Source organism: Haliotis cracherodii, unplaced genomic scaffold (genome assembly GCF_022045235.1).
Source record: "Haliotis cracherodii isolate W230 unplaced genomic scaffold, xgHalCrac1.p SCAF_7, whole genome shotgun sequence".
In the NCBI taxonomy this organism is placed as follows: Eukaryota; Metazoa; Mollusca; class Gastropoda; order Lepetellida; family Haliotidae; genus Haliotis; species Haliotis cracherodii.
The window spans coordinates 41,066,997-41,094,836 of record NW_027266330.1 but is presented as its reverse complement, the minus strand read 5'-3'; the positions used below and the strand labels follow the sequence as shown (position 1 = coordinate 41,094,836).

Here is a 27,840-nt window from a genome sequence, read left to right as displayed (position 1 = left end):
GGCTAAACTATACTTTGTTACACTAAACATGAAGGTAGTTCAAGTCTAAACTATACTTTATTACACTACACATGGAGGTAGTTCAAGGCTAAACTATACTTTATTACATTGCACATGGAGGTAGTTTGAGGCTAAACTATACTTTTTTACACTACACACGGAGGTAGTTCAAGGCTAAACTATACTTTATTACACTAAACATGGAGGTAGTTCAAGGCTAAACTATATTTTATTACACTTCATATGTATGTAGTTCAGGGATAAACTATACTTTATTACACTACACATGGGGGTAGTTCAAGGCTAAAATATACTTTGTTACACTACACATGGAGGTAGTTCAGGGCTAAAATATACTTTATTCCTCTACACATGGAGGTAGTTCGAGGCTAAACTATACTATATTCCACTACACATGGGGGTAGTTCAGGGCTAAACTATACTTTATTACACTAAACATGGAGGTAGTTTGAGCCTAAACTATACTTTATTCCACTACACACGGAGGTAGTTCAAGGCTAAACTATACTTTATTACACTACACATGGGGGTAGTTCAGGGCTAAACTATACTTTATTACACTAAACATGGAGGTAGTTTGAGCCTAAACTATACTTTATTCCACTACACACGGAGGTAGTTCAAGGCTAAACTATACTTTATTACACTACACATGGAGGTAGTTCAAGGCTAAACTATACTTTATTACATTACACATGGAGGTAGTTCAGGGCTAACCTATACTTTATTACACTACAGATGGTGATAGTCCAAGGCTAAACTATACTTCATTCCACTACACATGGAGGTAGTTCAAAGCTACAGTATACTTTATTACACTACGCGTGGAGGTAGTTCAAGGCTAAACTATACTTTATTACACTATGCATGGGGGTAGTTCAGGGCTAACCTATACTTTATTACACTACAGATGGTGATAGTCCAAGGCTAAACTATACTTCATTCCACTACACATGGAGGTAGTTCAAAGCTACAGTATACTTTATTACACTACAAGTGGAGGTAGTTCAAGGCTAACCTATTCTTTATTACACTAAACATGGGGATAGTTCAAGGCTAACCTATACTTTATGACATTACACATGGAGGTAGTTCAAGGCTCAACTATACTTTGTTCCACTACATATGGAGGTAGTTCAAGGTTAAACTATTCTTTGTTATACTACACGTGGTGGTAGTTTAAGGCTAAACTATACTTTAGTATGCTACACATAAGGGTAGTTCGGGGCTAAACTATACTTTATTACATTACACATGGAGGTAGTTCAGGGTTAAACTATACTTTATTACACTACACATGGAGGTAGTTCAGGGCTAAACTATACTTTATGACATTACACGTGGTGGTAGTTCAGGGCTAAACTATACTTTATTACACTACACATGGAGGTAGTTCAGGGTTAAACTATACTTTATTACATTACACATGGAGGTAGTTCAAGACTAAACTATACTTTATTACATTACACATGGAGGTAGTTCAGGGCTAAACTATACTTTGTTACACTACACATGGAGGTAGTTCGAGGCTAAACTATACTTTATTACATTACACATGGAGGTAGTTTAAGGCTAAACTATACTTTAGTATGCTACACATAAGGGTAGTTCGGGGCTAAATAATACTTTATTACACTACACATGGGGGTAGTTCAAAGCTAAAGTATACTTTATTACACTACATGTGGAGGAAGTTCAAGGCTAAATTATACTAAAGCACTCGTTTCAAAATTATAATAAAGAGGTATCTTTTCTACAGTGATACTACATCAAATTTCAAAACACAGTAGGATTATCTGCATTCTACCATGACGGCAACAAAGCTTTGAAAATGGCACTCTCTTGCAACGGGTAATAACACAGGTGCACTGGTCTGCTATCTTAGATTATTCCGAAAAGTGGTCACAGGTATATATGTAATAATTATTACTTAAGTTCAAGATTAAAAACACCATGGTCGTGAGGAGTTCAAAATAAGTGTTCAAAACACATAGTTTTTCAAAAGAAGTTGACAAATAACACTCCAAACTTAGTCCAAATAGAGATGTTTTAATTTCTACCAAACTGTTGTACACTGTTGGACACCGTGGACTGACTGTCATTTCTCGGTATTTTGTGAGAGCGGTCATTTATTGGAAATCGAACATGCCATCATTTCTGTTGTAGGGGTGACGGGTAATAGAAAAAAAAGTTTAAAAATGCTAAACGAATATATTTCTACAGCAAACTTTATGAATAAACAAAGTTAACAATTACCCCCAGTAAACAATAATAAAATCAAAATAAATGCCTCTCCCCCCCGAACTTGGATGTGGCAGAACTTGACCTACATCTCGGTTACTCACACCTCACAGCTGTCAATGGCTGACAATCTGTGTTTACATTCTCCGTAACGAGTTATAGAATAAAGCAGGATGACAACCCCGATCTATGATGTGGTTCAACATTAACAGGTAGATTAGCTGGGATTGATCAGCCTGCTGGTACATCCGTATGATTACAAATGTGACTGAGCATGAGTGAACAGCCGCTTTTTAGGCTTCAGACGAACCGGATGTTTTGAAATGAGGAATCTGCATGGTGTGACCTATTAATTTCAAGATTTCACGGATCCAAAGCCAAAAAGTGTCATAACTTAGACATTTGAGTCCCAGAAATAGTGGATCGTGTATGATTTTCTTAATTGTGCGTGTTCTGAAATGAATTTCATCAAGTTTGATAAGCTGTCACTTCAGTTGGGACATTGTTTTCGTGGACTTTCGAAGGGGAGTGTTTTCTGATGGACTTTGAAATCCCCTCTTGCCAAATTCTAACGGTGGTGGTTGACGGGGATGGCAATGAATATCGATCAGATAAAGGTTTGTAAACAACATGTTGTCACGAATAAAGTTTTTCAAACAACTTTTATAATGTTATATTTTACTTTCATTGTCGGTTCTTTCAATGAGGAAATAGCTTGAATTGTTCCGAGTCTGGTCACCATAGAACATTTCTCTAACAGTTTCTAACTTTTGTATGCAAAGCATATGCCCTCGTTAACTCTTTTAATGTCATCATCAAAGCAGTCAGGGTTGCGGCCTAGAACGCCCCAAATATAAGATATCAAACTACCGTATTTCCTCTATTTGACGCTGCGCTGTCTGTTAATTTCGCGAGAGCCCTTGACTCGGCGTGTATTAGGGACCTGGCTGGTATTAGAGACCCAGCGTGTATTAGAGGAAATATAGATATGTTTTACAGTTCATATGGGGGTGATCCATCGGCAGCCATTTTCTATGAATCGATATGTAGGCTATATATGTATTCATACACACATATTTGTGTGAAAAGGCTTAATATATTTGAAATATATTTCCGTAGCAAAAAGGAAATCTCTTTTTAACCAATCATAATCAAGCATTCAACAATGTCTTGGTAGAATACACTACACATGGGGGCAGGTCGATGCTAAACTGTACTTTTTTACACTACACATGGAGGTAATTCAAGGCTAAACTATACTTTATTACACTATACATGGGGGTAGTTCAAGGCTAAACTATACTTTATTACACTACACATGGGGGTAGTTCAAGAGTAAACTATACTATGTTACACTACAGATGGTGATAGTTCAAGGCTAAACTGACATTAGTGGTGGAGGCGTACGTTTTAACGTGTACGACTGAAATCATCTAAACTCACGATCATCAGCAGAACTTCAATTGTGTTTACACGTGTTAGCTTTGCCCTTTTAATGTTCTTGTGGAATGATTAAACTGTAACACATTTATATAGAGACATACATTTCAATCCTGTTTCTTGCTGCACTGGAATTAGAATAATCATACTGTGTGCAGGTAATGAAATGTGACACATAACCCTATACTATCCACTTCCTGTTTTTTTATTATGTTTAAAACAGAGTTTGTCTCGTAACGCAAGGGAGCAGGCAAACTTGGTAGAACAACCTATCAGTAAGCCCTGTTTGAGGATTTTAAATTAACAGCGCCGCTTATAACATGTTTGATCTAAAAGTTCATCTCATTTAGAACGCGCTGTTGAACATAGTAGATGACAGACCATATGCAGCTAAAGGTAGGAGAAAGTTTGATATGCACAGCCGATGACATACCCTATGCACCTAAAGGGAAGGAGAAAGTGTTCATATGCACAGCCGATGACATATCCTATGCACCTAAAGGGAAGGAGAAAGTGTTCATATGCACAGCCGATGACATATCCTATGCAGCTGGAGGTAGGAGAAAATTCACACGATTGGAATTTATTTCATCTTGATACCATTCAAATATTTTCCATGAGTACATAATGCATTTTATTGTAACAGTATTCATATATATGATTTAAGGAGTAAAAAAAAAACGGTATCCAAGCAGCGGTAATCAGTACCCACAGCAGGCTACAGCTACGGCAGTCACAACACAACACAACACAACTCTCTCTCTCCCTCCCCCCCACCCCCACCCTCTTTCTCTCTCTCTCTCTCTCCCTCACACCCCCCCCCCCCCCCCGGAGAGGCTACAGTATATATGTAATAGACATTATATAACAGATCTGCTTTGCTCTTCTAGTCGCCATGATATGTGCTGCATTAGCGAAGAGTATATTGTCGAAGATGTCAAATACAAGGAACAGCTGTGTGTGAACTTGATTCATTTTATTGATGACATGACATGATTAAACATAAAACAAGAAAAAAGAATAAACAATGTAATAGGAATCTTTCATGCAGCAGATCATGCTTCGTTCTACAAAAAAACTACTTCAAATTTGATATGATTTATGATAAATCCTAGTGTTGACCTCAAATACTACAAGCATGTATTGTATGTCAAATGTGGGCAGGTACACATTCCACACATAGTGTAATGTAGCCACAACAGCCACCACTCACCTGTACACCTGTAGAGGTAATGGATGATGTATGGTCGGTGGAAGTATTGGGTAATCTCCGTATGTGATGGCAAGAGATAATAGGGTAAACTACTTCATGTCATGTTAACCATGGATTTAGCTGAATAATGTTTGTCTTGTTCATTTTTTTGCTTTCAAAATGTCATCATAAAAAAACATATTCAATCCTTCAATCCAACTTCTAACATAGACCCACACCTGTGGTAATGCTATGGTGGCTTATTGGACAGAACCCAGGTCATCTGACAGCAGTTGGCCACACTGTTAATCTGCATACACATCCGTGACACACTTGCTGCATTCCCTCTGTTGATGTTCTGGGATGGAACCTACTATTATTCTTGAAATATATATTTCAACTTGTTCATGTTTTAAAAAATAAAAAGTGGCTTTCTGAGCCGCTCCAACGTTACATCAACATGTGTGGCCCACGTCAACTGACTTTCCTACACTCGCCGATGTTGACTTATGATTGTTGACATGTATTTGGTAAAGTTGATGAATTAAATTCAAAAACACGTTTCTGTAATTTTGTATGTTGTTCTTGTACAAGTGTAGGTGATACAAATATGCTACAGTTGAATGGCAATAGCGAGCTATGTCACACAATCCGACATGAAAAGGTTTCTTGTTTACTGCTGCATAGGGATACATTTATTTTGGGTTACAGCCGCTTGGTGGTTAGAGATGGTATCTAGAGACGTTTGCAGGAAATTTGATTATGGGAACGAAATATTATAACCAACTCGGAACCCGGAATTACGGTTTATCTTTCCCTCACTCGCTTACTCGGTGTCTATAACATTAATTTCCACAGGAAAAATAAACTGTAGTTCGTCGTAGCTCGTTCCTTATTCTCAAAATATCTCGGAATTTTCTTGGTAGAGTCATGTTGACTATGGAAAGAAGGTTATAATTTTCTCACCGTTTACTAAAAGATGATAGCTGTACAGATGTAGGTGATTTTTAAGAGTGAATTATGGAAATGACAGTTTAATAAAGCATTTTAACTGATAAAAGACCAATGAGAATAACAGAGAGAACATGCCGTTATTTTGACACACCCAGTGACAACGCATGACCACGTCTCAAGGAGTTTTGGCTGTAGCCGAATGACATTCACTGGACGGATGGCTTGTTACATGCAGACTGAGCAAACGAAAGACAGGCCTAGGAGAAAACCTTACATACGTATCTTCAGTCTGAGGAATCGTTTTATCGCGGTCCAGAAGACTGCGTTTGTATAAGAGCTGACAACCGAACACTGCGACGATGCTGGCACAGAAACTGTTGACATGTTCACGGGAGAGGACAGATTCAAGCTTTTCAGAGTAAATGGAAGAGTTTGTGTCTACTGCCGACGAGTACGAAGGTCACGTTGTTGTCAATAAGTTCATGCCTCAATGTCAAAGATAATGGTTTTACTCATCAACTATTCTGTATTGATGAGGATGGCTATTTTGCGATCGTGACCTTTTATTGAGGCTGATTTTATGTCAACCAGATTGAGACTGAATGCTTTTTATTTAAAGAAAATTGAGATGTGTTTTATCTCTCCGCAGGGTACAGTATGTCATCTTATCTCATCCAGCCTTCCTTCAATGATACAAGGGGAAATTAACCTCTCGGTCACGCCATGAATTGAACAAAACGTTCAGCAGCATTCTGCAAAATGTTGCCTGAACTCTCAATCATACTCCTTCCATAGCCTTAAGAATGGTGGTGCTTCACTGGCTGCTATGACATTTGCTCAATTGACTTTTGGTTGTCCTCGTCTTTTAAGGACTATATTAAACTCTCGCCACACACTCTGGACTAGTTTCTGGCAGAATGGCAAAAGTATATAAATAACGTTGTCAGTGTTACAATATTTTATCAAGTTGTCACTGGGATATGTTTTATAATTCAGATTTTCATGACTGTTTGAACCATATATTTTCTTACCAATACCAGTCACAAGTGTGTGCTCAACTTGATTTTCGTTTAACATAGCTTCAGGTCGGCCTATTGGTAGTCATTTTCTTCCCTGGTGACACTAGACTATTACCACCAGTTTTTTTTTCATTTCTAATTTAGTTACAACTTAAGTTGACTTTGTGTTTTCAAATTACGCATTTCTTCACTCAGAGTCCACAATTACGGACAGCATTGCAACAGCTGCAGCTTGTGTTACCATATTGTGTTACTTTTTCTATTTGTGGATTCTATTTGTAGAATAGGTCAGCAATGCATGCTTGCCGTAAAAGGCGACTATGCTTATGGTCGATGCATGTCATCGATCTCATTTGCGTGGATCAATTTTCATGACGTCAATCACTGGATTGCCTGGTCCATACTAGTATATTTACAGACCACCGTCATATAGCTGGAATATTGCTGAGTGCGGCGGTTAACAACAACAACAACAACAACAACAAACAAACAAACAAACCTCAACCGCCACACAGGTGTTTGTAATTTTGATCACTTATTGCTATATCAACATAATTGCCTGTGGATGATTTGCAAATAAACAAATCAACCATGTACTTTGTATCTCTTACGTAAATATAAATCCCACTTTTAGTGTATGTCAACAGCTAGCCACAACACTGCACCACAGGACTGAATTCGAAGCTGAAGAAGTCAGTGAATGTAATTTTGCAATAGTTGTTTGTCCCACTCCCAAAAGTCACTCCAGCAGGGATGAGTGAGCTATGTTTGGATTGACCTCTGCCCTGCTAACTTAATGTTGTCAATGGTTTTGGCTATGAAGGACGTGGGGTAAGCGTCCACGCCTGGGACGTCTCCCCTGAACAAGGCTGTATGGTGAGAGTCTTTTTGCCTGCCTGGAGACATAGTCCACTGATTTTTTCATGTAACTGTCCGTCCTGAAAAACGTCGAAGAAGGAATGAGTGTCGACTCTCTAGGAAAGTGTGATTAAATTTCAATCTGCGGCAATTAGAAACAAATACAAGGTTATTGACAAATGTGCTATCGATCTTTCAATATTCGCTCGTGCTCGTTACATATGAACGACTGTGTGTGGCAAGTGTCTACCTGAGTGTATGTCCAGCTTGATCCCTGCCGAAGGTTTAGCGAGACATTTCCGTCCTTGACATATAGGTGTTGATGGTAGTTCCAGATCTGCCCATTGTCACGCATGCACCAAAACTGAAGGTAGAGACAGATGCAGATAATATTATTATTATTGAAATGTTCAGGTGTGATAATTGTGTGTGTGTGACCATGTGTGTTAACTTCGCAGTCAAGCAATATTCAATATAAAACTATATAATTTTTTAATTTGAACTTTACACGATAAACGGCTTTTCCATTGGACGAGAGGTCGGTCACATGACCGCGAAATTGACGTTCATAAGTGTATGAACGACACAATTTGACGTTCATACGTTTTTCACGAGGCCATGTTCTTGAAATGACGTAAACACTGACGGACTACTTCCACATTCCTGGGGAACCCCCTGGGAATTCCCTAGCACGAAAACATGCATAAGCGTTCCTTCCGATCATTTAGAACCTTTATTCTTGGTCTCAGCGTTTCAGTATACATTGAGAAATGTCAGAGAGCGTGACTACATGATTGTTCACGAATATCCTCGCTACGGCCCATCCTAATGAACAAACGATGAAATGCACATCTAAACTATCGTAGTATCGACTCGATCCGTGCCTAGGCTGACATTGACAGTCTCCAGCAATCTATGAATTTACCTTAGTGTCTGTTTGACGCATCTTTATTCACCTTTCAATGATCGGCCAGTTGATCAATAATGACTAACACATGTAACCGCCACAGGTTCATTAACAACTTCGGAAATCTCTCCCGTCACGTTTATCGTGTCGGCCATTTTGGCGTCTTGTACTTGATGTAAATGTATTACGACGCGCTGTCATTGTGACAGACTTACTTAGGTAGTTCTTTACAGACCTTTCTCATCTAATGAGGATATGATTTGAACACATGTGCTGCGTAAGATGTTTCTGAAGAGCAAGTTGTGCATCCATACGCCCATGTCACCTCTCTTTTTGAGGAACTATTTTACTCCGCGATATAGCTGGATGTTGTATGGCTCTCAGTGTAAACATGAAGTCACACGTACTTAATAAAATTGTGTTTACATCTTGACCTACATCCTTTGAGGTAAGAAATTGTGTTTAAAAATTATAAGAATTGACTTTCACTTTGTGTGAGTTCATTGGAGAATGAACCTTCATAGAGTGAGGGCCAAACATTGTATGAACGTCGTCGCAAGCTCCGACGTTCATACAGTTTGGCCCTCACTCTATGAAGGTTCATACTCCAATGAACTCACACAAAGTGAAGGTCAATTCTTAAATGAAGGTGGCCTGATGGAGTGTCAACCAGACAATCCAGTTATTGATATTACTGAGCAATGATCCTTGTCGTTGTGATACGTTGACACAATCAACCATGTCAACGAGCCTAACCACCTGATGTCGCCTCTTGGTTTCTTTCTACGGACCAGATCTAACACGGAATCCTCATGGCTGCCCAATTGTAGTCGCATCTTAAGCCTAGGAATGGGGTGCTGGGGATACATTCTAGCCCTGGTCACCATGGGTTTAGGTGTGATAGCAAAGGGTTATAATAAGCTAATTAAATAATATTTAGTTTGATGGAATGTGTTTCTGGACAAAGCTACAACACAGAGTCAAAGGAATACATAGTGACGGGCTACAGTCATTATATACCTACTTATGTAGACACTAGTAAATCAATGTCATTTCGCATACACAAACAATATATAGTCAGTACACGACAACCAAATGGAATGGTAACCATGTAGATGTCTCATTGAATAAGCTGCATCAGAAAGTGAACAGAAGCATCAGTTGTCTTATTGATTGGACACATCCATCTGACGGGAAGAACTGACCACCACCTGCCAGCATCCACCACGCCGAACTCTACTGATGAACATCGCAGGACAGAACCACCTCACGGCTTATCGTTGTTAAGCTACAGTAAGAGTAACCCTGAACTAAGTCATGATAATACTTTACTTCCAGTTACACCCTGAATAAGTTTGTACTGTAAAGGCATATGGTTCATTATGATCGTACCTGATTGTAACCCTTGCCCGTGCATGTAAACATATCCGGCAGCAGGGAGTGCCGCCCCATCGAGTCTATACAGTTATTGTAGGCAGCGTTCCGAATCTGAAAATGAAAATAACCTTGAATAACACAGCTTCCTCTTCAATGGTGAACAGCCATTACAGTAAGCGTCCGGTGTTGGTCACGGTGTTTGACAATAAATGATGTCAGTAATGAAATGATATCATGCAAATGAACTCTCGTAGCTTGCTCGTTTGTCCACTTGGATCATTAAAAAAGGAGCACCTCCCATTTTGTCCACCACCATTTTCAAGCTTCAACCACGTCTGTGTAGCCCCACCGGCTGCAGAACGGATTGAAACTTACTTCACTGGAGAATACAGATGGACACTCGTACCTCTCCTACAGTCAGACAGTCTGTTGGCACCGGTAGTTCCGGCAGCACATTATTTAAGTACCACTCAAAGTCTTGGCAGTTTAGGCTGCGCCGCAATTCTTGTCTTTCCGAGATATCTCCAACAACAACCTAAAGAGAAATGATATAATGACATAAGAAAAGCCCCAGTAACTTAAGCAGATTCTGGCCAACAGAAATGTGCAACCTGCCTGGTACCGGTGAATTATAGTTTATGGAGCCACCAGGAGTTGGTCCCAGTCTGTACCCGTTGCAACGGGATATCTACCCTTTCCCCATATGAAACAGATGTAATCCAAGAATGTATACCATACACCTGTCTCTGACTTCAATATTTCTACGTATCACCGACCTCTTCAGTATTTCTACACATGACCAACCTCATCATTATTTTTACCTATCGTCAGCCTTCAGTATTTCTACCTGTCACCAACCTTATCAGTATTTCTACCTGTCACTGACCTTCTTGGTGTTTCTACCTGTCACCAACCTTCTCAGTTTTTCAACCTGTCACTGACCTTCTCCGTATTTCTACCTGTCACCAACCTTATCAGTATTTCTACCTGTCGTCGACCTTCTCAGTATTTATACCTGTCACTGACAATCTCCGTATTTCTACCTGTCACCAACCGTCTCAGTATTTCTACCTGTCGTCGACCTTCTCAGTATTTATACCTGTCACTGACATTCTCAGTATTTCTACCTGTCACTAACCTTCTCAGTATTTCTACCTGTCACTGACATTCTCGGTATTTCTACCTGTCACTTACATTCTCGGTATTTCTACCTCTCAGTGACATTCTTGGTATTTCTACCTGTCACTGACATTCTCGGGTGTTTGTACCAATTACCAACCTTATCAGTATTTCTACATGTCACTGACCTTCTCAGTATTTCTACCTGTCACTTACATTGTCCGTATTTCTACCTGTCACTGACATTCTCGATATTTCTACATGTCACTGACATTCTCGGTATTTCTACCTGTCACCAACCTTTTCAGTATTTCTACCTGTCACTGACATTCTCAGTATTTCTACCTATTACCAACCTTCTCAGTATTTCTACCTGTCACTAACATTCTCGGTATTTCTAGCTGTCACTGACATTCTCAGTATTTCTAGCTGTCACTAACATTCTCGGTATTTCTACATGTCACTAACATTCTCAGTATTTCTACCTGTCACTGACATTCTCGGTATTTCTAGCTGTCACTGACATTCTCGGTATTTCTACCTGTCACCAACCTTTTCAGTATTTCTACCTGTCACTGACATTCTCGGTATTTCTACATGTCACTGACATTCTCGGTATTTCTACCTGTCACTGACATCGGTATTTCCACCTGCAATTGATCTTCGCAGTATTTCCACTGAACCTCACTAATCTACCCATCAACCTTCTCAGTATTTCTACCTGTCACTTACCTTGTCAGATCCAGTAGTCTCATAGAAGAACTTCTTGTAGTCATCCATCCACACCTCGGCTACTCGAGCAGCGTTCCTCCTTACACTGCCGGGGATGGGCCAGTGGATGGGGTTGTTGTGGTGGAAGATGTGACCGACATGTGAGCAGGGCAGCAGCTCCACGCTGCCGTTACACATCCACACCTGCACCACAGACAGAGAGCAAGAACATACATGACGCAATGGATGCAGCCTCTGGCTAACTTGTTGAAACATTCATTGTATGTGACAGAGCTCTACTAAAGAGTTATTGCCATCTATGTGATCTTGTGTACTGTGGTATTAAGGGTGATGTGAGATCGTCTTTACAGTATGCATGCATACCATGGAGAATTTACCACGTTGGACTAAAGTGATTTGAAATCACACCTGCATGTATTTAGGTCAACATTTCCTTTAACCGTTACACATAACTGATGGGTACTCCTTCAGCCAAACCTTGAAAGACAGTTCGATGTTCTCCCCTCCCCAATAGTCCAGCCCTGGGTCGTAGGCTCCCAGCAGAGTGAAATAGGCCCGGGATATCGCGAACAACCCACCAGGCATTGTGGCGGATCTGAAAATACACACGGACACAAGTTTTGGTTGGAACCATCTGAACATCCTGTAACAAAGACATATCTAACCATGTTAGTGATGACTGTAGCCATGTTGACTTACTTGATGGGTGCAGTTTGGGAACGGGCGGGTTTGGTGCGCAGTTCGTGGATGCCTATCCATCTGAAGATGAGATTTGCCCAGGAGAATGTCCCAACGCTGAGGGGAACATGGGGCTCGACAGACAACGTGTCCGGCTTGATAGACTCTATTTTTGGATATGGGACGGCATGAGGGTTCTCAGCAATCCGGTCCAGCAGGGGTTCGAGCCAACCTTACAAGAGATACCAAACCATTCACGATTGTCATGTTATCTTGCATTACGATATCTTTCCTTCATATGTAAATACAGAGACAGGTTACAACAACCACTATGATGATGCAACAATCCGAGTCTACCTGGGAAACACTCGATGTGTGAGTCGAGGAAGACGAGGACGGAGGCGGTGGCGTGTTTGTAGCCCAATAGCCTTGCTCTTGTCAGCCCCTCACGCTGACCTGTCCGCAGTATCTTCACTATGCTCAGCCCAGACATGTACTTCTCCAGGGCTGCGCCAAGATGGTCTGGACAAATATGATACACGGTTAATGTAAAGCGTCAAGATGCGTCAAGCAGCGCCAAGCTGTCTAGATCGTTAATTCTTTACACAAAGTGTGTTTGAATGACAGTGGTAGGCGAGGTTGCACGTTCCTAGTTCAGATCGGCAGTGGTTGACAGTTTTGCACGTACCTTGGTGTGCGTGGCAGTGGTAATGGAAGTGCTAAACGCAATAAAACGTACCTAGGTCGGAGGCGTCGTCAACGAGGATAATCTCCTGGAGGAGGTGTGGTGGCGAGCGGTTGATGATACTGTGCACAGAGCGCAATAGGGTAGACCATGCTTCGTTGTGGAAACACATGATGACACTCGCCCTATGCCTGCTCTGATGACTCAATGACCGACATCTACAACAGAGTATAAGCTATGGGCTGATTCACATTGGAGGTCTTGTTTCAATAAATTTGCCACTGCTCATGAAACCTTGGTACACCTCTTGGTTTCCTGGGTTCCAGGGAACACAACCTGCAACACTTACTGTGGTGGACCTGGATCCGGAAGTCGGCGGGTCACGGAAACGATGTCACTAACAAACTGGTTGAAGCTGTTTTTCTTGAGACCTTCATCAAACGACTGGTTTGTTTTAGCTGAAAGGTGGTTTGGGAAGACAGTCACTGGGCGCCCATACTCACCTATAACCAAAGACAGATTACAATGAGTCAGTGCAAACACCCGCGAGTATAGACAGCGAGTACAAAAAGGTTCGTTTTCATAGTTACTAGTATACATGATATACATGTGATGTATCTGAATATCGTCAGTCATAAAAGTGAAAAGGTTCGTTAGCGCATTTTTCTAATTAATCCTTCACCAAACATGACATGCATGATGAACTGGATGTCTTGTAAACGTTTGTCATTAAAGAAATCTATTTTAGATGTGTGTTTTTTCGTAAAATAAAGTACAGCATATATCTAAGATGTCAACGGTCTATTAAAACTATACCTCTTCCATGAGGGGGACTTTCAGTAACAAATTGAGGATACATGACGTCATCTGGATCATTAGACCAGTTTCCAATGTTCATTAAGGGTTGATGCAGACCGCCCACGTGTTGGTCAAACACGTCTTTGGGTGACGTTCTCCCACTCTCCCCCACCCTCGCCGTCAGCCCGGGCCCCTGAGTTGGACTTGTGTGGGGCAATGTCACTTGGGACGCCGTCAAGTAGATGACCCCGACACACAGACCGCACACGAACATCATCGGTCCCACCAGCCGACGTGGTCGAAGGAACCGCAGCAGCACCATGTCAAACTTGAGTATCTTCATCAGTTAACGGCCGGATCAGCAACTATACAAACTGGGAATAAAGACATATATAACCAATTATGCTTTCAAAACACTAATTCAACCGTTACTCGGAACTATGAGTAAATTAACAACATATCAATAAACGCAAGTCTGATGTATTCGTTTAAATATGATTCTTCTCCGTTTTCTTCTATTTGTTCAAAAAATTCCCACCAAGTGGTTGACCATATTTTACATTGTGTTTAACATATTAACTAAGGAAATCCGTTAAATAAACTCTATTAAACGTCAACACCAGAGAACAACCAGTCTCGATTAAACAGATTTCATGGGCATAAGAGGTAGAGTAGCGGTGATATTATTCTCCATTAAAGATAAAGGTAGTGCATTGCAGACATTCACAGCCAATATTTCTGAGATGAAATACAGTTACCTACAAATTGGCCATTATATCCGTATCAAACATCTGTTTCTTATCAAACTCCAGTATGCAATTTCTGATGAGATCGAACTGGGAGTGTAAGTGAGCACCTGGTTACCCGAGCAACCTATAGCAGTTAGTATCAAGAGTCGGCGACAAGTATAAACGCGCCAACTTTGGGGCTGTTCTATGTTCATACTGTGGTTTACATGACTGCTAACAAGCTTTTCATCTACAGATAAATAATTCACATTTAAATACAATTGTACTCTTTACACGCCCAATATTTGAATGTTTCTTATTACCACTCTTGTACCCTACAAACTTCATTTTGATCACTGTTGAAAGCAGTGTGATATATCAGAATGAAACTACATGGTCCAGATCTCTCATCTAAGCCTTTCTTGCACACTTACTCACCGCCTGTTGACCACTGCAGCCCCCACCCGGAGTAGGCCGGAGTAATGACCACTCACACAGTGGCGCCACTGAGCATAGCCACTACATAAAATCATACTTATTTGACTTAAATAGACGTTATGTCTGCAGACGAACAGAACGTGTCGTAACTAACGCATATATATACCTTTATATATACCTACCATACCTTTACTGTCGCCACAAATATTGAATTACTATTTCATATATCATTAAATGCTGATACAACAGTGAGACTATGGTTGCCATCAATCATGAGACATTGCCCACCCTGACTATGTGTGTGCTCTCTGCGTGTACAGTGTTCCGTACATCTCTACATTCAGCCTGAGAGTGTTATCCATCAATCAGATTACAATGAGTTGTGGCCAAGGCCCCGTTCCTCAAAGCGATCTTAGTGCTACGTTGATCGTAGGCCTATGATGAAGTATGGGAGTTACGACCAACTTAACACTAAGATCGCTTTGTGGAACAGGTTCCTGGTCGCTATTCGTCAAGTGTTGCTTGCATTTTAGCCGTAAAACTACAAACTGTGCCACCAGTTCAAAAGTGGGAAACATCACCTGTACCAGCATGTGTGTGAGAGTACTAGCTCACCTGGATGAGGAGAATCAGACATGAGAGTGATATCGATCAATGAGATTTCAGAGTTGTGGCCTGGTTTCGGGTATTTGTACAAGGCGTTACATCCATTCCTCACTTTGTAGGTAAAACAACAAATCGTGGAACAAGTCTAGTTTAGACTCAACTGATGTGTGACAGTTTCATTAAGGCTGATAGCTGGCTACATAGAAAGGCCACGGAGGAACATTGTCAGGAACCCATCTGTATAGAAGCATCTGACTGCAACACACTAAGGACTCTCCACTACTTTGACATGCACTAAAATAATGTTCCACAAACAGGACGTTCAAGCATCGTGATGTGATAGATATGACAGTACAGTTATCGGCCTTGGTCATTCAGCTGTCTTTGAGTCTCATCCCACAGGTGCTCAATGGGATTTAAATCGGGAATGAGGGCAGGCCACTGCATGATTCTGATGCCATTATGTTGAAGGAAATCTATTGTTGATCTCGCAGTGTGTACACGGGCGATATCAAGCTGAAACTCGTGGTTGCGGCGACGCGCCAAATGAGGTATGCCGTGTGGTCTCAAGACTTGATCAATGTACCGAGCTGCTGTGACACCAATGCCTATCCCTAGACTGCTGTTCTGGAACACCACAGGGCCGACCCTCTGTGCTAGACCAATTCCACCCCACACCACGATGCTCGGACCACCCAACGAGTCTCTCCCAAAAACACAAGCATCCGAATAACGTTCCCCACGGCGTCGCCAGACTCTCCCACTGCCATCTGCTGTTGAGATACAGTAACGGCTCTCGTCTAAGAAGAGGACTCTTCTCCACTGCTGGTGGCACCAATGCTGGTGCTGTGTTGCCCACTGAAGATGTTCCGGCGATAACGTGGTGTCAGGATGGATCCTCGGTGTGGCCTGTGACAGTGGAGGTGTCTGATCGTCCATCGTTGACGCACGGTGTTTGCACTAATGTGTTGCTGGTGTGTCCCCATGGTCTGTCGAGCAGTTTCCGCAGCAGTTACAAAGCGATCTTGAAGATGCTGTCGCACAATCTGACGATCCTATGGTCTTCCACTATATGGTCGGTCATCTGTAGTGTTGGTGGTCTGGTACCGTTGCTGGAGCCTGTATATGGTCCTCACATGGACTTGAAATGCATTGGCTACTCTTGCCGGGCGGTTTGTCCAGCTTGCAATCGTCCAAGGGCTTGGTGTCGCTGATTTCTTGTCAATCTTGGAATGTGGTTGCAATTCTATAACGAATGAATGTTATCCGACCTGGGTGCATCTGCTTTGTTCTTTTTATCATCAAATTTTCATTTTGAGGGGCGACAAGGCGCGGACGTCGGACTAGGAAATCCCTTGAACTTTGTTACAAACTTTAGTCCAGTACCACGTGGCAGCATTTTAACTAACATCAATAATAAGACCATCATTATAAGGTGCAATGTTTGCACTTTAAGAAGATGTTTTATATATGTAACCATCTTCTGTATACAGTAAAGGCCCAAATAGTGTAAGGGAAGTAAAACCCGGTTATGCCTAGGCTGCAGTCTACTCCCTTTGGTTGTGGAAACGTATGTTTAAACTTTGCTTCTGAAATCACCTCAAGTCGCAATCAGTTGCGGCACACTTCGGCTGTGTTTCTACATGTTAGCTATGCCCTACAATGTACTTATGGAATGTTTAGAGCCAGAGATTAAACTGTAACAACTTTCTATGGAGACATGCATTTCCATCCTGTTTCTTGCGGCATGCGATTTGAGATAACCATACCATGTACGGATAATCAAATGTGACTTATTTAACCCACTACTATCCACGTAGTGTTGTTTTATTATGTTTTAAACAAAGAGTGTCTCTTAACGGAGCAGGCAAATTATCATGCAGCAAATCATGCTTTGTTCATCTAAAATATCTGCTCAAAATGTGTTATGATTTATGATAAATCCTTGTGTTGACATGATTAAACATAAAACAAGAAGAAAGAATAAACAATTTAATAGGAATCTTTCATGCAGCAGATCATGCTTCGTTCTACCAAAAAACTGCTTCAAATTTAATATAATTTATGAGGAATCCTTGTGTTGACCTCAAATACTACCAGTATATATTGTATGTCAGATGTGGGCAGGTACACATTCCACACATAGTGTAATGTAGCCACAACAGCCACCACTCACCTGTACGCCTGTAGAGGTAATGGATGATGTATGGTCGGTGGAAGTATTAGCTAATCTCCGTATGTGATGGCAAGAGATAATAGGAAAATCTACTTCATGTCATGTTAACCATGGATTTAGCTGAATAATGTTTGTCTTGTTCATTTTTTTTAAATGTCATCATAAAAAATGTCACCAAGCGACACTTGCCAGTGTGTGTAAGATGGTAGTCAGTTGCAGGCGTTGTGTAGTGAGTGAGTATGGTTTAACGACGCTTTATAGCAATATTCCAGCAATATCACGGCGGGGGACACCAGAAATGGGAGTTTCTTGTGCTGATTTCAACCTTGATAGCTGATCTATTACTGAACAACTAACGCCTGCCTTCATACTGTGGACACAATACCTTCTTTCTTGTATTCATTTATGGTATAAATTGTAATGATGGTGATAATCCATGTCTTTGGACAATACAAGCCTCTTCCTTGACATTGTTCCTGTTCTGTTTTAAAGAACAAACAATGTTGATTGGTAACCTTCCTTTTGCTTGTATTTTTATCAAAAAAAATTACTTGCATGATATGGCTTCCTGAAATTATTATCAATAAATATTAATAAAGTGTTAAAGGCATACCATCTAATGCTCATGTCTCGATGTCAACGATTAGGACTTTGCTCACGAACTACTGCGTATTGATGAGCATAGCTATATTTTTTTAAGACTAATATTTTTTCAAGCAGATAGAGGCTGAGATTTTTATTATTAGCCTCTGTTACCTACCGACACCCTCTATAAACAAATAGTCTGTACGATACAAGACAAGATTAGTACAGTAACTGTATATGTCCCATGTCTAAACTGCGGGCATTTAGAAGGCCTAGAGCATTAAGTATAACGAATACACCGCATATCAGAATCATGTCTAGAGACTAGTGTCACCAGATGCTAACATGGTGTTGGTGATGGTACTGAGACTGTTCCGTGACATCTGAACTGGAGGATGAAGAGGACACCAACATCTTGTCCCATGTCAGCTGATCAATCTGCAAATGACTGAGATATTGTATGGTCCACCCACTATATCTTATCTGTCTCTCTATGTCTGTCACTACATCCTGTTGGAATAATGGGTTCGCCTTGCTTGTAGCACAATCCGATGAACATAGAGTACAGTGACCAGTTTGTGTACTCTTCATGTCATCTACCACACTACTTGAAATTAGTGATACTGTTGTGAAGCCCTCATATGTCCTGCCTAGACTCAATTACTTACATGCAACCGTGAACCAATAGTACAAATACATGTGGCGGTAAACACCGTGAATTGTTAAGGAGTCAATCATGCACTATTTAGCTCTCACGTAAAATTATATATAAATCCCAATTGTAGTGCATGTCAGCCAGCAAGAACACTGATTCAGTATTTTCAGAGGAGAACCACAGCACTGAATTCGAAGCCGAAGAAGGCACTGATTATATCTGCAGTAGTTGTTTGTCCCACTCTCAAAAGTCACTCCAACAGGAGTGAGTGAGTTATGTTTGGATTGACCTCTGCCCTGCTAACTTAATGTTGTCAATGGCGTTGGCTATGAAGGACGTGCTGTGAGCGTCCACACCTGGGACGTCTCCCCTGAACAAGGTTGTATGGTGAGAGTCTTCTTGCCTGCCTGGAGACATCGTCCACTGATTTTTTCATGTAACTGTCCGTCCTGAAACAAGTTGAAGGAGATAATTTCAATCTGTGGCAATTGGAAACAAATATTAAAGGTTATTGACAAATGTGCTGTCACTTTTTCAATATTCGTTCTTGTGTGGCAAGTGTCTACCTGAGTGTATGTCCAGCTTGATCCCTGTCGAAGGTTCAGCCAGACTTTACCGTCCTTGACATATATGTGTTGATGGTAGTTCCAGATCTGCCCATTGTCACGCATGCACCAAAACTGAAGGTAGAGACAGATGCAGAGAATATTATGACCATCTTACAACCGGCAATGGGGTTCTGGGAACAACTTCTATCCCTTGTCACCAAGGGTCTAGGGCATGATAACAAAGTGTAATACCAAGGTGTGGAGAGTATGATGGAATGTGTTTCTGGACAAAGCTACCACAAATGTTTCCCTACAGTCTAAGGAAAACAAAGTAAAATGCCATTTCGCATACAGAAATGATATATAGTCAGTACATGACAACCAAATGGATTGGCAACCATGTAGGCCATGTCTCACTGAATAAGGTTCCTAGAATCAGAAAGTGAACAGAACCATAAGTTGTCTTATTGATTGGACACATCCATCTGACGGGAAAAACTGACCAACACCTGCCAGCATCCACCACGCCGAACTCTACTGATGAACATCGCAGGACAGAACCACCTCACGGGTTATCGTTGTTAAGCTACGGTAAGAGTAACCTTGAACTAAGTCACTAAGAACTTTACTTCCTGCAACACCCTGACTAAGTGTGTTCTGTAAAGGCATATGGTTCATAATGATCCTACCTGATTGTAACCCTTGCCCCTGCATGTATACATATATGGCAGCAGGGAGTGCCGCCCCATCGAGTCTATACAGTTATTGTAGGCAGCGTTCCGAATCTGAAAATGAAAATAACCTGGAATAACACAGCTTCCTCTTCAATGGTGAACAGCCATTACAGTAAGCGTCCGGAGTTGGTCACGGTGTTTGATGGTAAATAGATTCGTTAATAAAAATAATATATTGCTAATGAATTCCCAAAGCTTGTTCATTTGTCCACCTCCCATTTTGTCCATCAGCATTTTCAAGCTTTTCACAACGTCTGTGTAGTCCGACCGGCTGCAGAATATATATAGAATATAATAATGAGAAATTAACTTTCAAAGTTTGCTCGTTTGTCCACTTGGATAATTTGAAAGGGGGCGCCTCCCATTATGTCCAAGAGCATTTTCAAGATTTAGTCACGTCTGTGTAGCCCCACCGGCTGCAGAGCAGAACCAGACTTTCACTGGCCAACTACCGAGAGAATACAGATGGGGAACACTCATACCTCTCCTACAGTCAGACAGTCTGTGGGCACTGGTAGTTCCGGGAGCACAGTCTTTAAGTACCACTCAAAGTCGTGGCAGTTTAGGCTCTGACGCAATTCTTGTCTTTTTGAGATATCTCCAACAACAACCTAAAGAGAGATGATATATTTTAGAAAAGCCCGACTAACTTAAGCAGATTCTGACCAACGGAAACTTGCCTGGTACCGGTGAATTATAGCTTATGGAAACACCAGGAGTTGGTCCCAGTCTGTACCCATTTCAACGGAATGTGTACCTTTTCTATAGATGTAAACAGATAAGGACATGTCACCCTGTGTAAAATGACTCCGAACAGGAACTCTATGGCGTGATTTTGACATCCAAAACTATATAATATATACCTTCTCTGACCTCAGTATGCCTATCTGTCCCCAAACGTCTCAGTACTTCTACCTGTCACTGACATTCTCAGCATTTTTACCAGTCACTAACTTTGTCAGATCCAGTAGTCTCATAGAAGAACTTCTTGTAGTCATCCATCCACACCTCGGCTACGCGAGCAGCGTTCCTCCTTACACTGCCGGGGAGGGGCCAGTGGATGGGGTTGTTGTGGCGGAAGATGTGACCGACATGTGAGCAGGGCAGCAGCTCCACGCTGCCGTTACACATCCACACCTGCACCACAGACAGAGAGCAAGAACATACATGATGCAATGGATGCAGCCTTTGGCTAACTTGTTGCCATCTATGTGATCTTGTGTACTGTGTACTGTGGTATTAAGGGTGATGTGAGATCGTCTTTACAGTATGCATGCATACCATGGAGAATTTACCACGTTGGACTAAAGTGATTTGAAATCACACCTGCATGTATTTGATCAACAATCCCTTTAACCGTTACGCATAAATGATGGGTACTCCTTCAGCCAAACCTTGAAAGACAGTTCGATGTTCTCCCCTCCCCAATAGTCCAGTCCTGGGTCGTAGGCTCCCAGCAGAGTGAAATAGGCCCGGGATATCGCGAACAACCCACCAGGCATTGTGGCGGATCTGAAAATACACACAAACGCAAGGGTTGGTTGGAACCATCTGAACATCCTGTAACAAAGACATATCGAAACATGTTACTGATGACTGTAGCCATGTTGACTTACTTGATGGGTGCAGTTTGGGAACGGGCGGGTTTGGTGCGCAGTTCGTGGATGCCTATCCATCTGAAGATGAGATTTGCCCAGGAGAATGTCCCAACGCTGAGGGGAACATGGGGTTTGACAGACAACGTGTCCGGCTTGATAGACTCTATTGTTGGATATGGGACGGCATGAGGGTTCTCAGCAATCCGGTCCAGCAGGGGTTCGAGCCAACCTTACAAGAGATACCAAACCATTCACGATTGTCATGTTATCTTGCATTACGGTATCTTTCCTTCATATGTAAATACAGAGACAGGTTACAACAACCACTATGATGATGATTCCCTACCTGGGAAACACTCGATGTGTGAGTCGAGGAAGACGAGGACGGAGGCGGTGGCGTGTTTGTAGCCTAGTAGCCTTGCTCTTGTCAGCCCCTCACGCTGACCTGTCCGCAGTATCTTCACTATGCTCAGCCCAGACATGTACTTCTCCAGGGCTGCGCCAAGATGGTCTGGACAAATATGATACACGGTCAATTTAAACCTGCGTTGGTTTCTCATAGTCGTTAATTCTTTACACAAAGTGTATTGTTGTCATGTGAAGCAATTGGATTACGTGGTAGACGAGGTCGCACATACAAAGATGTGAGTTGATGTGGAAGACGAGGTTGCATGTTCCTAGTTCAGATCGGCAGTGGTTGATAGTTCTGCACGTACGTTGGTGTGAGTGGCAGTGATAATGGAAGTGGTAAACGCGGTAATACGTACCTAGGTCGGAGGCGTCGTCAACGAGGATAATCTCCTGGAGGAGGTGTGGTGGCGAGCGGTTGATGATACTGTGCACAGAGCGCAATAGGGTAGACCATGCCTCGTTGTGGAAACACATGATGACACTCGCCCTATGCCTGCTCTGATGACTCAGTGACCGACATCTGCAACAGAGTATAAGCTATGGGCCGATTCACAGTGGAGGTCTTTTTTCATAAATTTGCCACTGTTCATGAAACCTTGGCACACCTCTTGGTTTCCTGGGTTCCTGGGAACACAACCTGCAACACTTACTGTGGTGGACCTGGATCCGGAAGTCGGCGGGTCACGGAAACGATGTCACTAACAAACTGGTTGAAGCTGTTTTTCTTGAAGCCCTCATCAAACGTCTGCTTTGCTTCAGCAGAAAGGTGGTTTGGGAAGACAGTCACTGGGCGCCCATACTCGCCTAGAGAGTACAGATTCCATCCTTGTCAGTGCAAACACCCACGAGAACAGTCAGCGAATTACATAACGTTAGTCGACACGTGGTATATCCGAGCATAGTTAACTTAAGAAGTGAAAATTTTCGTTAGCATAATACATAACAACACCTATGATAAACTGGATCCCTAGTATTCTTTTGTCAATGAATACATCTATTTAGGATGTTTCTTCTGAAGTTTAGATAATTGTTTTACATTTCAAGGGACCATATCTGTCCATACCATACCTCTTCCATGAGGGGGACTTTCAGCAACAAATGGAGGATACATGACGTCATCTGGATCATTAGACCAGTTTCCCGTGTTCTTTAAGGGTTGATGCAGACCGCCCACGTGTTGGTCAAACACGCCTTTGGGTGACGGCCTCCCACTCTTCCCCACCCTCGCCGTCAGCCCGGGCCCCTGAGTTGGACTTGTGTGGGGCAATGTCACTTGGGACGCCGTCAAGTAGATGACCCCGACACACAGACCACACACGAACATCATTGGTCTCACCAGCCGACGTGGTCGAAGGAACCGCAGCAGCACCATGTCAAACTTGAGTATCTTCATCAGTTAACGGCCGGATCAGCAACTGGGGATGACCACATGGATGACCAAACTATGCTTTCACACTAATCGCCCGTTTCGCTTAACTATGACTGAAGACATTTTGATGTAGTCAAGTAAGATCCGATCATTTTTTGGTTGCTTTAAGTATAGTCCTTTGTTTATAACATGTATTTGTTTCGAAATATGTTTCCGTTTTCAGCGCTTTTTAATAATTAACCCCAAACTGGTTGACCATATTTTACATTGTGCTTGTTGCATCTTGACCCATGTCCTGCAGAAATGTGTCTAACTTAGGTTTCATGTCGTGTCTGACAGCATGTGTGCTGGCACAGCCTAAGCTCACAGTTCCAGGGATGTATTGTACTGTAGTTGTCTGGTGTTAGTAGTACAGTCCATCTCAGATATAGGCAGTGCAACTTCAAATCAAAATCACAAAATCACTGCTTCTACGAGTAAGATGAAATACACTTACATGTATCCTCAGTGTTTCCATTTAATCAGTACTAAACATGTATTTCAACTGCCTTCAGTTTTCAATCCCTGACTGAACACATAACCCAGCGAGCTGCGAATCAAGAGTCACCGATAAATATACACGCAACAAGTTTGGCGCTGTTCTATGTTCATATTGAGGTTAAAATAAAATAATTCATTTTGAAATAAAAGTGTCAACCACAAATATTATACTCTTATGTGCAACATTGAATGTTTAAACACATGTGTTTTAGTTCTAATCATGTTTAGGAATATGTTTAAATTCTGAACGGAATACAAATCTGCTGCGTTCTTTATGAAAGAGAATTTAAATATATTTAGATAAAGTGCTTATCCCAGGGCATCAAGTCCAACAGGATTAGGATGTATAATATATTATTATTGAAATTAGATGTACAAGTCAGATTCACGGGCAACTGTATAACAGATATACCACCAGGAGGTACAATGAACTTGGTACAATCTTAACATATGCACAAATAAAACAAGCAAGGTTAATAGAGATGAGGAAAGTTGAAACTTGTGACGACAGCAGTCAGCACAGGTGATAATTTGAAGAACGACAAGTCATGAAATTGCAAGTGCGTATCCAGCCGAGGTTTACAAAGTGTTGTGTTCATACATCTGTTGTTGCTGTCTGACGACTAGTAGCAGGAAGCGGAACCTGACAGTCAAAGTATACCTGATAATTAAGGAACGTGTTTAGGTTTGTGTTTCCTGTGTAAACACATTTTTTACAGAATATAATAGTTTCAGTTTATACTGCGACAGTTGCATAAAGATAGTTCTCTCCAATACCGTTGAAAGCAGTGAGATATATCTGAAGAATGACTTATGGTGTCCAGACCCTTCGTCAAAGCCTTTCTTGCACACTAACCTACCGCACTATTCATCACCCGGAGTAGGCCTTTTGTGGTCAGCTGGCTCCGGTGTAATGTCCACTCACACAGGAGCGCCACTTGCCATAACACGTACATAAAACCACACTTATTTGACTGCAGTGTGTGTGTACTGCCCTCAAGTCTGATAAGAACTCTCAACGAAGGATTTTCAGCGTGTTGTGTTTATGATATAATTGCAAATAAACAGTACGTATAATACCTTTACTGTCGCCACAAATATTGAATTGGTTAAACGCTGATAAGAGAGAGGCTGTGTTTGCCATCAGTTATAAGTCATTGCCCACCCTGACTCTGTGTGTGCTCACTGTGTGTACAGTGTTCCGTACATCTCCATATCCAACCTGAGAGTGTTATCCACAGATGGTATTTCAGAATTGTGGCCTTGTTTTTTTTTTGTATTTGGACAACGCATTGCGTCCATTCGTCACTGTAATATCTATGCACGGAAATCTCACCTGTACCGGCATGTGTGTGATACAACGGTGATATGTTTATCATATGTAATATCTATGCACGGAAATCTCACCTGTACCGGCATGTGTGTGATACAACGGTGATATGTTTATCATATGTAATATCTATATACGGAACTTTCGCCTGTACCGGCATGTGTGTGAGACAACGGTGATATGTTTATCATATGTAATATCTATATACGGAACTCTCACCTGTACCGGCATGTGTGTGAGACAACGGTGATATGTTTATCATATGTAATATATATAAGGAAATCTCACCTGTACCAGAATGTATTTGAGACGATCGGTGTACATGGAAGCTGGCAGGCTCTGGAGTATTAGCTCACCTGGATAACGAGATTCAGTTGTGCCCTGTGACAGCCGTCTGGATGACAAGCAACACCTGTCCACCATATGGTCAGGTAGATTTGCTGTTACTAGTACATGGGGTATATACTATAATATCTACCTTAGTCAGTGGGCACGTGTTACAACTTAATTAAATCATGCAATCACAGTGCTGAACGTGTCACAATTAAACATCGTATCCCGTCTGGATTATGTTTCAGAGATAGGATGCGAGTACGAATTCCTGAAGAGGCATTCACCAATGCATTATCGGCATTACTCACCGGTGTTTTATCGGCATTACTCACCAATGTATCATCGGCATTAATCACCAATGTATTATCAGCATTAATCACCAATGTATCATCAGCATTAATCACAATGTATTATCGGCATTACACACCAATGCATTATCGGAATTACTCACCAATGTATTATCGGCATTACTCACCAATGTATTATCGGCATTACTCACCAATGCATTATCGGCATTACTCACCAATATATTATCGGCATTGCTCACCAATGCATTATCGGCATTGCTCACCAATATATTATCGGCATTGCTCACCAATGTATTATCGGCATTGCTCACCAATATATTATCGTCATTACTCACCAATGTATTATCGGCATTGCTCACCAATGCATTATCGGCATTACTCACCAATATATTATCGGCATTGCTCACCAATATATTATCGGCATTGCTCACCAATATATTATCGTCATTACTCACCAATGTATTATCGGCATTACTCACCAATGTATCATCGGCATTACTCACCAATGCATTATCAGCATTACTCACCAATATATTATCGGCATTGCTCACCAATATATTATCGTCATTACTCACCAATGTATCATCGGCATTGCTCACCAATGCATTATCGGCATTACTCACCAATATATTATCGGCATTGCTCACCAATATATTATCGTCATTACTCACCAATGTATCATCGGCATTGCTCACCAATGTATTATCGGCATTGCTCACCAATATATTATCGGCATTGCTCACCAATGTATTATCGGCATTGCTCACCAATGCATTATCGGCATTACTCACCAATATATTATCGGCATTGCTCACCAATATATTATCGGCATTGCTCACCAATATATTATCGTCATTACTCACCAATGTATTATCGGCATTACTCACCAATATATTATCGGCATTGCTCACCAATATATTATCGTCATTACTCACCAATATATTATCGTCATTACTCACCAATGTATCATCGGCATTGCTCAAGTTGGAAGCAGGAGGACGTGCGTTTAGAGTCATGTTTACCTGAAGTTCATGATTTGAGAAATTGAAACGCAACATAAAGAGGTTTTCTGTCAAGGCTAACTGCTAACGATCCCTCGTTAGAAAAGATATCGATAAATCTGCAAATTTTGTGAAGATTGAAAAGTTAAATATTTTATAACTTGATGCCAAAGAACATGTATTTCTAATTTTGTATGTTAACTAAATTATTTCGCGTCGTTATAAAGTGAAATAATCTTAAAAGCGACGTTTAATCCAATTGCCTCTCACCCCACCTCACCCCTAGATTATGCAATAACATATCACTTGTTTTAAAGTAAGTTAGACATAACACACCGAATCACAGGATGTTGTTGCGTGTTCAGAACTTAGCAAAAGCAGGTATACCCAGATCAGTCAGTACCTCACTGAGTTCATTTCGCGAACACCTGGTGTCATCGCGGATTTTCAGTGATTCAT

The 27,840-nt window shown here is 41.4% G+C and overlaps 1 protein-coding gene across 1 annotated transcript; it reads right to left on the bottom strand.

The window, feature by feature from the left end:
• Positions 1 to 7,682: 7,682 nt before the first annotated feature.
• LOC139448891 (uncharacterized) lies at positions 7,683 to 23,893 on the bottom strand. Its single transcript, XM_071230409.1, has 20 exons — positions 23,569 to 23,893; positions 23,151 to 23,304; positions 22,857 to 23,020; positions 22,436 to 22,600; positions 22,108 to 22,318; positions 21,886 to 22,003; positions 21,446 to 21,628; positions 20,974 to 21,102; positions 20,447 to 20,542; positions 19,566 to 19,658; positions 14,040 to 14,358; positions 13,573 to 13,726; positions 13,278 to 13,441; positions 12,896 to 13,060; positions 12,560 to 12,770; positions 12,338 to 12,455; positions 11,861 to 12,043; positions 10,416 to 10,544; positions 10,025 to 10,120; positions 7,683 to 7,805 (listed from the first exon to the last, which is right to left on the bottom strand). Exons 1-20 carry the CDS (start codon positions 23,891 to 23,893, stop codon positions 7,683 to 7,685), a joined length of 3,300 nt encoding a protein of 1,099 aa, XP_071086510.1.
• Positions 23,894 to 27,840: the final 3,947 nt, after the last annotated feature.

Bases quoted from the DNA above. Each gene is read 5' to 3' on its own strand.
- LOC139448891 (XM_071230409.1), bottom strand. From the start codon at position 23,893: ATGAAGATACTCAAGTTTGACATGGTGCTGCTGCGGTTCCTTCGACCA. The intron at 13,442-13,572 runs GTAAGTGTTGCA...ACTCTGTTGTAG, and splicing joins CCGGATCCAGGTCCACCACA to ATGTCGGTCATTGAGTCATC. The intron at 7,806-10,024 runs GTACGATCATAA...GACGTTTTTCAG, and splicing joins CGGGCAAGGGTTACAATCAG to GACGGACAGTTACATGAAAA.